Here is a 13944-nt window from a genome sequence, read left to right as displayed (position 1 = left end):
AAATACCTTTTCCTTCTTCCCAACCAAATGCAATTCAGATGTTGGTATGGCCACAGAGAATAGTCTCTGTAGAAGAACTTAAATAGCGTAGAACTTCCCTTATATATCCCAAGTCATGGAGGGCTTGAAAGGTTGTTAACCAGAACTTTAAATTGGGTCCAGAAATAAGCTGAAAGGCTGTGAAGTTGCTCTGAAGAAGTAACATGCTTCTGATGTTGGGACCCCCAGTCAACAACGTGGCCTTAGCATTCCAGGCCAGCTGAAGTTTCCAGACTGCTTTTAAAGACAGCCTCATATAGTGCACTGCAGTAATCCATCCAGTTATGATGTAACTAAGCCCCAGCCAGATCCAGGAGTAGCCCCAAGCTGCAAACTTAGATCACACCATTCTGACCAATATAAACGTTGCTAGATTCATACATTTAAAGAAAAATAGATTAGCATCAGTGCTGCAGAAAAATAAAATATCCAAAATTCAAATGGTAAAACCCAGCGCAGCTATAATGTTTTGCAAACTTGTTATTGTAGCAAAGAGAACACTAGACTAGAGCCTGAGGCGCATGTTCTACCATCCCTTTTAGTGTTGTGTTGTAGCATTATTGATGCTAACCATCCTAAAACAGGTGTCATGACATGCCATAGTTCATTCCTGTAGGAGAAAAGGAACATCTGAGCCTGCCATTTGTTTCATGTCTCTTAACAGTGGTAAAGAGGTGGAGAAATGTTTCATACACACTGGGACTTAATGGCAGAACAGTTTCAAGCAAATGTTTAATCAGGTGGCGTGTTCTGGGATTTCTCAGATCTAATCTGTACGCCTGGACTTAAAGAACATTGATATTCCCACATTACAAAATGTTCCTCATATGCAGTCTTGCAACACTTCACAGTAATGTCATAATATTACTCTCAGATGTGGAGCAAATTTTGTGTAATAGGGCTAAATGTAGATTCAGAAAAAATGGCAATGCTGTTTAATTTTTTGTTAAATTAATCTATGTCTACAAGAATCTAGCTTCCTGCACTAAGGAATTCTTTCATGCAGAAGCACTCTAAAATCTCTAACACATATTATCCACATGATAATCCTATGCAAAGTGAGCAACACTTAGTCCAACCATGTTTCATGAAGGCTAAGGACTAAGTTTACTCAGCCCAGTAGAGTCCAGCCTTGTTATTTACCAGATACCTTCTTTCCTTGTGCCACTTTCAAGAAAATTAATATTACGTTCTATACCTACTTCATAATGACAGTATGATCGCATTTTCCTCTTTCTGTCCTTCTCCAGTTCCCACAGTCACTTACAATTGTTTAGAAATAACAAACAAGAAATAGTATTTTAAAACTTAATGAAATACCTGTAATATGCTTTAAGCTTAATGCCGTGTGCTGACAGAAATGTTAACACTTGTTTTCTCTCTCCATCTAGGTCATATTCTGCAGTCTCCTTCCGCTAATGTGCTTCCAACCCTTCCGTTTCATGTGCTGCGCAGCTTGTTCAGCACCACACCTTTGACTACTGATGATGGAGTACTCCTCAGGCGAATGGCATTAGAAATTGGGGCAATACATCTTATCCTTGCCTGTCTGTCTGCTCTTAGCCACCATGCTCCAAGAGTCCCCAATTCTAGTTCTAACCAGACGGAGGTCAGTTTTGCTTCAGAATAATAGGATCAGAAATATAAAGATGGGATTTGGAGGGGGGGGTTAAGCCAACTTATCCTTTCTTCCATGTATTCAGAATAATGGTCAAATCTGTACTTGCTTCCATAGATATAAAATGTGTAACTTTTGATTCAATTGTTATGATGTCATACTAGGAAGTGGCATGTCTATAGCTGACATATTGAAACATGACAGTATCTAATATCAAAGAGGTGGTTAATATTTATGGTCAGAAATGGTTTCTCCAAACCATAAGTTGTTTACAAAGCATACCTGTTACCCTTACAGCAAAGCAACTTAGCTTGGGGGTATTCCTTGATGCATCTTTGTCATCAAAAGTCCAAGTGTGGCTCGGAGCGCCTTTCATCTGTTTTGTCGGGTTCTCCAGCTACGACTGTTCCTGTACAGGGATAGGAAGAACGCTGTGGTCCATGCGCTGATAACCTTGCAGCTAAACTGCTGTAATGTGCTTTGTGCGGAAGTGCCCTCTGGCCTGGTTTGGAAGCTCCAGCAGGTGCAGGAGGCAAGATTTTTGATGAGGGCATCTGGCCAACAACATGTGTCACCATAGTTAAAGCATCTGTCAGGTTTGAGGTTCTTGTATTAATCTACAGATCCCTGAACAACTTGGGATCCACATAATTCAGGAACTGCTTGAACCCTTACATTCCAGCTCAGTCACTGAGATAATATGTTGGAACCTTGTTAGTCGTACCCCAAGTTGGAGATGCTCATTTGACAACAACAGGGAACCAAACCTTGAGGGTCATTGGCCAGACTTGTGGAGTACTCTACTAATAGGGATTCAGCAGGTTTCTTCTGTTCCAACTTTTAAACACCTGCTGAAAACATTTCTGTTCCATTAGGTTTACGCAGACAGTTAAGAATGCATCTTTACGCAATAGTCATTTGAGTTCTGATTTTAACTTTTTATGTGCCTTTTATTGTATAGGTTTTACATACAGTTGTTGGGAACTGTATTTTATTTATGAATTAGCGGCATATACATATTTTTATAAATAAATTAACTGTTAGAGATCTGACTCTAACATGTTCCAGGGTTTGATCATCCACCACATTATGCCAGTCTTTCTCCCTAATACGTATAAACAGTATGAACACAGGGTTTAAATGACTGCTTCCACAGCACAAAATGGATTTTGTGGGGAGGCCATATTAAAATGCTTTTTGAAAAGGGTTATAATATACATCTAGCAAGAGATTAGAGTAGTTTTAATTAGCTTTACAGACCACAATTTGGAGGTAATAATAATAATAATAATAATAATAATAATAATAATAATAATAATAATAATTTTTATTTATACCCCAGCCAAGGCCGGGCTCAGGTTAGGGTTCCTGATGTATGCAGCATGCCACTATGCAGTCATAGACCACAAAAACTCGCAATAGGAGATACTGTATGTGGCTCCTTAGAATAAACTTATTTGGACTGATTGTAGTTTTTTAAAGTGTAGCCAAAGCTGGCATCTAGTCAACTAGTTCCAGGCCACTGAACATGCTACAAAATCCATAATGCCTAAGCAAGCTTCATCTACAAATATTGCAGCCACACCGATCTTCTCTTTACATTGGACAAATAACCTTCATTAGAGAGATTTAAGGAATTTGGAACAGGCATTTCAGGACATGGTAGATGACTTGACCATATACAGTGACAAGGGATACAATGAGAGTTGTGATAAGGTTCAAAGAACCTGCTGAGAATGCTTCCTGCTGACAGCTTCATTTGGCAAAATGATCCTCTAGTGAGAACACTACTGTGTAAAGTGATTGCTGTATCATCTTTTCTATGCTGTGTGATTCTTCTGGGCCATTAAACAAAACAAGTGTTATTTTAAATAATAAGCAATGCTCTGATGTCCATAGAGGTAACCTTATATGTCTAAGTGCATTAGAAAATCAAGATGCTTATGTTCCAGTAAGACCTAGGAGATTTAAAGTCCATAAGATTTCATTAAAGTTGAAGCATCCTTATGTAAGACACTTTATTGTTGTATTGCAACCTGAACATTGTCTTATAAGATTGCTATCTGAGAGCAATTAAAATTGTCAGTAGGTGGGGGAATCCATTAGAAATTGCTACATAACATACACAATAGTGTGTCAGTCACCAGGTAGTTTTGATATTCTGAGTAACTAACATTGTTCTGTGCTCAAGTCGGTAACATATTTTTGTTTGTTTTTTTTATATAATAATTTCTATTAGTTTTCAATTACAGTCCAATAATGGCCTCATTATAACAATACCAATATATAATGCAATTATTAATACCAATCATTCAAATACCGAATTATATAATTTATATTAAGTGGCCTCCTGCATGCTAGATTTGATGGTTTGGTGATTTTCTTTATTTTTGCATTCCAAAATCTTACTAATTTTAATTACATTCCAGTCATATAAAATATAATAAAAATTCCTTATACAAGACCTGCAATATTAATAACTTCTATTTATGTTGACACATTAAATGATTTATAAAACTACAGGTGAGGAGCTCAAACAATATCCTTGATCTTTCTGTGTGTGGCAATTATTCTGTCCGTGGTGTTTCTACCTGTCCTTGTAAGATGTTATGTCTTTCTTTCCGCCAGTTGTTGCTGTTATGCCTTGGGTGGAGCTGATATCCCATTGTTGTTCCCGAAATTTCTCTATCGCTCCATCCCGTGCTTTAACAACAGTTGCAAAAGTCACTCTGTCCCAGTAAATAACCTGTTGTCACCATTTTTCTCTCAGCCTGGGAAGAAGAGCGGTCTTGAACTGCAGATGACTTAATAAAGAACCTTATCAGTTCCTTGGCAGTTCAAAGACTTTTTTCATCCTTTCTTCCAACTGAAGATAATATGAGCAATTATACTTCCAGTTAAATTAAATTCCAAGTCCTCTTAGCGTTATTCAGTTCACTTTGTAAATAATAAAGGATGGAGAAGAGTCAGCTCTAGGTTTCCATCGTAAACCTTTTGCAAAATAGCTTCCCTCCCTTTTTCCTTTTTTTTTTATGCACACAGTTCCATTTGATGTTATATTCCACGTTTATAATCCAATTTCTTCCATCCTCGCTTTTACAAATATAATTTGAACTAACATTCAGGGGAGGGTTACTGAATCATAAATGTAGAGAAGAAAACTTTAAATGAAGAAACCATGGGCTTGCCTCCCCCCCTCCCGTCTTTTTCACTGAATGAAGTCTTATCTCAATTTCAAACCTTAAAGTCTTTGCAGTTGGTTTGTTTCACAGTTTGTGATCTCATCTCTTCTAGCACGCACACATCCTATAGCATAGATTCTGAGGATGAAAGCCACTTACCAAAGCTGCTTCGAATCAGGGTTAAGAGGGACTTTTAACAACCCATGCTCAAAGAATCAGAATAAAGAGAATCTAGCATTTACTAGGATATTATTTGGCTTCTGATTCCTGAAGATGAAACGAAGTGATTCTAAATAGTAGGGTGATTTATTTTTCTTTTTACTAGCCACAGGTGTCAAGCACACATAACAGTGCAACCACAGAAGAACAGCAGCTTTACTGGGCTAAAGGGACTGGGTTTGGAACTGGTTCTACTGCTTCTGGATGGGATGTGGAACAAGCTTTAACTAAACAAAGACTGGAAGAAGAACACGTCACGTGTCTCTTACAGGTACTGGAGAACAGCACAACATTCATACATTGCCAAAAAATACCATTTGGTTTCTTACGTGTATTGGCTGTTTAGTTGTGCTTTAGTGCATTATCCACTTGCATGGTCAAAAGACCCTGTCCGCAATTCAGAGAACCTTCTGTCTAATTCTTGGGCATGAAACTGAGCTTCATTATTCCTCTCTTCCTTTCAGACACTGTGTTGCATAATGAACCTTTTAAAACACTTGGATGTTTGAAAAATATTATTTGCAGCACATTTGTAGCTCCTCCCTTCTTTGGGAGGAGGGAATGAAATCTGACATTTTTTAAGGTGGTGTTTGTAATGGGAGTTCTTAAATTCCCCATTAAAATTGCCGTTTTAAAATCATAAAGAATTCTGAACTTTTTTGTTCTAAATATATATTTTTTTGTCTGCCTAGTAATAAAAAGTTTATAATATTGGATTTCTTATTCATCAGATATATGACATACTCAGTTTAATAAGAGTCTAATTGTTATCTTTCAGCTCACATTCTATATGACATGTTCTACTGTTATTAATCTAATTTTGACTCGGTCTTTTTAAACTGCTCAGGTTTTGGCTAGCTACATAAATCCTGCAGGCAGCACATCAAATGGAGATGTCCAGTCCAGCCACGAAAGTAGAGGACAAAACAGCAATGCCCTTCCGTCAGTTCTGCTAGAACTACTTAGTCAATCATGTCTTATTCCAGCAATGTCATCTTATCTCCGCAATGATTCAGGTAATGTACTGCTCTTTGTTTTTAAAAACACCGTGTTCTAGTCTGGTAAATACATTTCAGGTTTTTATAAAAGTTGCTTTAGATACCAAATTCAAATGTAGCATTTGAAGTTTGGGTAATGTGTGAGAAATTAGTGGCTTGAAGCTGAACATAATTAGTCTAGAAGCAAGTAGAAGTGCAGTTTGGCTGCGAGGTATTTTGTGTTGCCAGTCCATATTTCCCACTTCTTATTCCTATTTTCTTATGTAAATGTGTACTATTTAACTTTCATGTCCACCGTCTATATGCAAGTACTGCAGTGATAAGCACTAGAAGCTTCCACAAACACTATACAATGCTATCTTTTGGCAGTAGGACTCAGAATTGTTGCAGGTTGAGAGTCTGTCAGCATGTTATGTCTCATTCCAATGTCAGCAGTTACCAAATATATATAGTTCCTCTTCCTGTTGGGTGTGTGCATCCTTGCTTTCTGCAAAGCTGCTTCTGTTGACCTTTGAAGCTCTTGCTGAAGTGCAATTAAGCACGAGGAATTTGTCAAAAGTGGAAAGAGGACTTGCCCTGTGTGCACATTAAAGCACTTTAGTGTAGGGTTTTTGAATTAGTTGAATTCTGTTTGTTCGGCCATAAGGAAAGATCCCAGCCCTATTTGAGCACAATTCGATAATCCTACAACTGCTGAACTAAGGTTCAAATTCAGTGTAGTGCTATAGCAAATATTCTGTCAGTGCAAGGATTTCTTCCTGTGCAATGGAACTTTCTCTCCCTGTCCTCTCCCTGAATGAAACCTAAATCGGTTCTCTCAGCCTTGTGGAGCAGATTTGTGGATAGCAAAGAGGGAGTTGAGAGAAAGTCCCATTGCATAGACTTGCACAATTATTTAGTTGAATACCACCCCATAGGTGTTTTTGGACTTGACTTGCACTCTACTGCTTTTTCTTCATGATGAGAGTTACTGTGATTTGAAGTTTAATTTCATTAATAAGGCTCTTGCAAGTTTTTTTTTTGCCATTGCCCAAATGCTTTGTCAGGTTCACTGGCCTTTTAAAATTAATTCTTGTATGTTGCATGAGTACTCACTATACTTCCCATATGATCTTTCCAGAGTACTCGGTAGTATATTTTGCCAGCCGTTTCTGTAGCTAGCTCCTTAGCAATACGCATTTCCTATTACAAAAAAATTTTTTTTATATCTACATTCTATATCAATATTATCTATACATTTTCAAGTTTCTGGTTAATTTTAACCCAGATTCTGATCATATCTACTTAGAAGTCAGTCAGTACTGTCAATTTTCATGCAACTGCTTCCATAAGTATGCTTAGGGTTGCAGACGTCATCTTTTTGCCCTGCCAAACAAGATTATCCAGTGGTTCATAAGGTATCAGTAGGTTAGCATTTATATTGCCAGGGATGGGGAACCTGTGACTCTTCAGATGTTGTACTCAGACTCATTATCTCTGACCACTGGCCATGCTGGCTGGGGCTGATGGAAGTTGGGAATCAAAGAATAAGTGGAGGGCCACAGGTTCCCTTTCCCTGTACAATTGTACCTTGGTTTAAGAACGATTTGGTTTACAAACTCTGTAAAACCGGAAATAGTGTCTTGTTTTGAGAACTTTACTGTAGTCTAAGAATGGAATTGGAATGGTGGAAGGGCACCAGCGGCGGGAGGCCTCATTAGGGAAAGTGTGCCTCCGTTTAAGAATGGTTTCGGTTTAAGAACAGACCTCCGGAACGGATTAAGTTCGTAAACCAAGGTACCACTGTATTATGGATCCCATGGAGTCTCATTTAAGGTTTATTGTCTCCTATTTCTAAGCATGTGACTCGAATTGTTAATGCCATGATCTCAAATGAAGCAGTTCTACACAAATTCAGATCTTTCCATGCTTTGTTGAAATAAGCAGATAGAAGCAGGAGTCTTGAACCTTTTAAAAACCAAGCATCCAGTTAGCCCAAGAGAACCCACTTTTCATCCAGATATAGATATCTAAATCCACTGTATAAATTTATACAGTTTATACTTTTGTCTTCTTAGAAAAATACACAAGTGAAAACTGATGAACTGGTGGTATTGCTACTGGTGTTAGCCCAGCTTAGGTCAACATGACACAGGTGTGCATCTTGAAATGCCATTTGACCATTTATAGACTAACAGAGGAAGCAACCTACATTTAAACCAATAGTTATGGACATAGAAGCAGTTAATAGGGAGCAGCTATTGCCCTGAGGTCCACATCCAGTATCTGGTTGGCCGCTGTGGGGAGCACAGAGTTGGACTAAATGGGTCTCTCTTCTGATCCAGCTGGGCTTTCCTTAAAGTGGTAATGTGTTCTAATGTGTTCTACTCAGAATAAACCCACTCAAATGAATCCATTGTTTTAGATGGGTTTTCTCTGAGTATGACTTGAATGGATATCACTCAGCATAATTAGGTGGTCTGACCTATTTCTGTTAAACACTTGAGCTGAATCACAGCAGATGGCTTGGCTGTTTGGATTTTGATAGCGAATGGGAAGCACGGTTGCCTTGAGCCTCCTGTCAAACTCCCCATTATCTTTCTTGCCTTCCTTCATTGTGGGGTTAACTGTTTCATTTCAGTGTTGGGCAAGGTGCATAAGTTCTGTATTTTAGACAATTTGGAGGATTGTGAGGCATAAGAAATTGAGAATGATTAACATTGGCAAGCATATCTTTATTCCATTTCCCAGTGTTAGATTTTTAAAAACCTTGATATGAAGGCCATCCTCCCTCTTACACGAACTATATCAGTGCCAGAACAAGGTCTGCTGGAAAGAAAAGCAACTCCTTGCTTTTTGAATGGGATGAAGGAAATTATATTGCTGTTGTTGATGAAAATAATGTGTTTCTCCCCAATATTTGCCATTATTTTCTCATTAATATGATTAACACTCATTCAAGTGTTATGCCTAGTGCCACTCTCCAGCTACACCAAAAGTCTTTAAAATACATTCAGTTGTAACTAAGCTGCATATTTAAAATATCTTAATGCTGTTTTTTCAGGACTGAGGTCCTTTCAAGGCAGCTCACAGTAAAAACTATGCATTCATACATTAGACTTATTTTACTTTAAGAGGCTTATTCTGTAAATGTGGCAAATGAACGAGTTGGTCTACTACAAGATCCCAGTGCACTGATTTGTTTCCTTTTCATTCTGCATACCCTCTAAGGAGCTCAGGGCGGCATGCCAACTGAAATGTCTGCCATTTTATCATTGCAGCCACCCTGTGTAGTACCTTAAGCAAAGTGATAGTGTCTGACCCAGATAACCCAGGGAGCTTCATTGCTCAATGAGAAATTTGAACTTGGGATTGATAAACCCAAGTTGACCACAGCAGCCACTGCTCCACACTGTCTGAAGGATGCATGTGTCTACAGCGGAAGTGTAGAAGAGTGGGCTGGCTGGAAAACTAGGAAGCCATAAAAGATCGCCTATCAGCCAAGCAAGTGGCAGGAACCAGTCATGGGAATACTGAACTTGGTGGATGGAAAACGGGGAGACTTGTTTGCAGTGTGGAGGGTTCCTGTTCACTGTTCCAGCTAGCTAAACACACTTTCCACAGTGCTCCATTCTGTGTTTTCCCACCTGGTTTTTCATTCTGCCCCACAGCAGCCAGTCAATATTCTGTGTCCACTGAGCATGCTAAGTCTTCATGTGGCTGTTTTGGGGATCCTCACAGGGTTTTCCCCTAAACATTTTTGTACTTCTGCAAACTTTGGGATTCTTCCAAGCCTGCAGCTATCTCTTTTTTGTGCATGGGTGGTGCTGTTTTGGTTACATGGACAACAGCATTCACAAGCTCCACAATTCAAGTACAGAGCAGTTCATGTACACAGCTCCCTGAAGCCGCCTAATTGTCTCCTTGTGGTTTGTGGCTGCCCTGTCCTTTCTTGCCCTGAGTAAGCCACAGTCCCTGCCCAATACAGTATTTTGAACAAAAGTGAAACAAAGCATCCCTTTTTGGATCTCCTATATAATAATGCATTTATAGTTGCCAACTTATAGTTGCCAGCTGTTTTAGCCAGTTAAGTTTCTGGCTTCCAACAGAGGCATCATTTAAATTAGGAAAACAACACAAACATACATATTGCAAACCCACAACACATTGTTTGTAGAATGCTATGCATCCTAGTTAGCTTGGCCAATTAATAACACCAGTCCCAGATCTATACTGTTAGTGAGCTTCAGAATGAAAACGGGAGGGGGGGGAAACCCATGTCCAATATGTAGCTGGTTAGATTTGAAAGGAGTGGGGAATGTATTTCAGCTTGAGGGCTGCATTCCCTTCTGGGCAGCCCTCTGGGGGCCATACACCAATGGTGGAGAGAGTAGCTTGTGCCAATGTTGCCTTTGTACGGTAAGCTGGTTTACACACCCACACACCCTCTGTATTCTCTATCCAGACAAGCAAGAGGCATTATCAGGACACATTCCAGGTAGGCAAAAACACTTGAAATGCCAAGCAGGACCAATGAGGGGGGTGGCTTGGGAGAGGCTTGTCTGAGGGCAAACAGATGCATGGAGGGCTCATTCAGACCATGGGCCTGAGGTTCCCCAGCCATGATGAAATGTGCTCCCACATAAGAGTCCAAAATGTGGTTGCATTTTCAATGTGTTTGGTCTGTAGATGGCATCAATTTGCTGCAGCAATAATGAAATTCCTACCTACTTAAGTGATGGGCCAGGCTTAATAGCTTAATCAATTTCTTGTACTGATGAATCACTCAAACCCTGTATCTTAAATCATAATTGAAATCGTTCTAAAATACCTTCAGATAGCTCCTAATACTAAGCCCTTCTCTTTGCATTTTCCCCTTGCATTGTATATGCTTTGTTGATTGGTTTAGACCTGCTCATTCAATTAAAATGTTACAAAAACATGCTGTGGTAATTGCTGCTTATCGGACTGGCACAGTTACAAATAGTCACACATTTTTACTAATGTTGTTTATATGGAGGGGTGATTACTTGTTTTCTCTATGTCTAGGGTAAAATCTAGTGATATTCATGCATGCATGAGCAGGACAGCTATTCATGGTTTGGATTTCACCTTCCTCTCTTTCCCCCATATGCCCCTGAAATCACTCTACAGGGGGCTGCAGAGGGAGGAGAGGGAGGTGAAACCTCATTCTTTTCACCCAACATTGGAATTCACCTCTTGTTTGTTTAAAAATAGGTGGGGGGGTGTATCCTCCTGTTGTATCCTAATTGTATGGCTTAGGGGAAGTGGTGAATGTGGGCAGTGTTTTAATTGTGGCTGCTGTGAGAATTATGGAAGGTTGGGTTGATGAAGGCTATTAACATCTATTTACACAAACAAACATGGTTACTTGTGCTTTGCATTTGATGTATAGTCTTTGGTACAATATCCTTCATGATGCTGTAGTTTGAGCTTAGAAGTAAATCAAGGAAACATTGTTTAGCATTGTAATATGGCTTATTCCACTTAAAACTATAACTATGTGTCCAGCTTCTGCTTGTATCATCTTGCCTTTATTCATGGCCCACTTCTTTCTTTCTGATCCCAAATATGGCCTCCCTGTTGCATGCCAGAGAAATAAAGCTCCTCTGTGCTCCTAAAATCCTTTTTATATCTCTGAGTACTTGGCTAGTCTCCCATGCATTAGTTTAGATGTTCACAATAAACATGGTTTAATTTAGATTAAGGAATCAGTGCTTTCACTGGGTAGAGAATTTGGTTCCTGGGAGGAATGAGATCAACCCACCTATCTCTAGGCCCCAGTTCCCCACCTATAAAGTGACCTTCATGGTGCTTTAGGAATGAGCATTATGTAAAAGATTAAATAGCAATAGATGGCAACAGCCTTGTTCTATATCTACTCTTATTATAAATATTTTATTTTTAAAAAGTGTGTGTGTGTGTGTATCTATATCTCTCATTTAATAAATTGCTCCCCCCACCAAAGATAGCATACTGGAACTAGAAGCATGGAGCCCTGGTTTCCGAATTATTCTGAATTTTAAAAGCTTTATTCAGAGGATGGCCTGGCAGCACTATGAAGATGGTCCTTTTAAAGAATTGGTTTGGTTTGAAAGTAGAATGTGAAAAAATGGAATTGTATGTACATTTTCCTTCAGAAATAATAGTGGCCCAACAGCACAGCCCTATGCCTGTTAGAAGGCAAACCCAATGGGTTCAATGTAGATTAGTCCCAAGTAAGTGTGAATTTGATTGCAGCTTAAGTTTGTATCCTTCCAAACTCTACAATAACTTCCTTTGATTTCTTCGATGGAATTTTAAGTATGTTAACCCAGGCCATAGGCAGTATGCAACTTGGAGAAAGAAGCTTTCTGGTTTGGTTACTTACATCCAACTCAAAATTCCAATTAATCAAGTTTAATCCCAACTAAATTAGTTGGACTTCAGTCCTATTTAAATAAATGGAACTTGCCACATTGATTTCAGTGGAAAACAAAGTTCACGTAACACAAGTTCCAGCTCATTGTATTTGTTTTCTGAATCTAGCTGAATTAAGAATTTCTGTAGCTTCTTTCAAACACTTTGTTCACTTTAAGCTTTGAGAGAGCCTTAAAAAAAATTGAGGTCATTTTTAAAAAATGGTTGAACCTTTCCAAAGAAATGCAAACTATGTTTTGTAGTACAAATATTTTTAAATGTTCTCTTTTGTATAGAACATCTCTCACAGGCATGGGTGAAAAATTGATACCCAAAGGCAAATATATTGACATGATTGACAGCTGTATAATGATTAAAAGTATTGCTGAAGAATAGTCATTTAAAATTTTATTTTCTCATAATACAGTACTTTACAGTGCTCTTTTTTCTACACTTCATATATAGTTGTGTAAATTTTAGCACATAATGATAGTTTTAAAACGAACTGGACTCCTCCCACCCTGGTTGTCCACCTACACAGAGGTACATAGTCACATATCCAAAAGCATAATCGGGTCAAGTAAATAAAACATCTTGGAGGAAGGTTGTATGGCACCATTATCTTTTTTTTTTTTTTTACCTGCTTTATATGCCTTGCATATTCATTGGCAGTAGAATGCCATACGCACCTCCAGTATTTGAGCTTCCGCAGTCATCAGTGAGAAGTTGAATATCTGTCATTTCTATAATTTAATAGTCTTAACTGGGTTCACAGACGTGTTTTGCAGTCACTGGTCTTGTGCCTCTAAATAGGCACTTCTCACTGGAATGTGTTTGATAGACTCTGTTTCCTGTTGGGTAGTGTTCACCAACCTTGCTTGCCATTGCTGGTCTTTTTGCACTATGTGCTGCTCCGAGTTGCTTAGAAAACCATCAGAGTGTTGTGTAGATGTAAACAAAAACAATTACAAATAGATTAAGCACTGTTCCGATGATTCCCAGGAGAGCTAAAACAGATTCCTCCTTTTCCTCACTCTCTTCTTGCCTTTTTACGTCTTCTAGTGTTGTGATGGCAGAGCTCCTCATTTTCCCTGCAAATGTCTTCACCAGTGTTCCTACAGCTGGCTAAAAGGGAGAAGGAAAAATTACTCCACATAGTAACTTGGAATTGGTTCACACTCACTCTCTCTTCCACACACCCTTGGTCATTTGCCCCCTCCCCTCCTCAGTCTCTCTGTGTGTCTATACTGTTATAGTGTGGTATTTTGTTTTTCACAATAGAGAATGGGAAATGCAGGATGATTTAAATTAGGAACCTGTACCTTCTCTGCTTTAATACAGCTGTACTTCCTATTTTAAGAAAGTTGTTATCAGTTGTCTCTCCACTGATAGCCCAATCACTGGAAATAGCCAGGTGTTTATATATCTTTATGATGGGATACTGAAGTGCAAATTTCCTAATGTAGAAATGGTAAGTGTGGTTAGTCTT

At 38.8% G+C, this 13944-nt stretch overlaps 1 protein-coding gene across 8 annotated transcripts in view; it reads left to right on the top strand.

The window, feature by feature from the left end:
* Positions 1-13944, top strand: part of BIRC6 (baculoviral IAP repeat containing 6) — a 139465-nt gene that overhangs the window by 90175 nt on the left and 35346 nt on the right. For 7 of the 8 annotated variants that reach the window (XM_028724272.2, XM_028724270.2, XM_028724268.2 and 4 more), the window contains 3 exons: positions 1431-1648; positions 5165-5329; positions 5906-6074. In XM_028724272.2, the coding sequence (XP_028580105.2) occupies positions 1431-1648; positions 5165-5329; positions 5906-6074 (552 nt within the window). The remainder of the gene's footprint in view (positions 1-1430; positions 1649-5164; positions 5330-5905; positions 6075-13944) is intronic. The other variant, XM_028724267.2, reaches the window with a different exon arrangement.

Source organism: Podarcis muralis, chromosome 3 (genome assembly GCF_964188315.1).
Source record: "Podarcis muralis chromosome 3, rPodMur119.hap1.1, whole genome shotgun sequence".
NCBI lineage: Eukaryota > Metazoa > Chordata > Lepidosauria > Squamata > Lacertidae > Podarcis > Podarcis muralis.
Note: the sequence above shows the minus strand (reverse complement) of the source record. Positions and strands in the feature narration are given on the sequence as shown.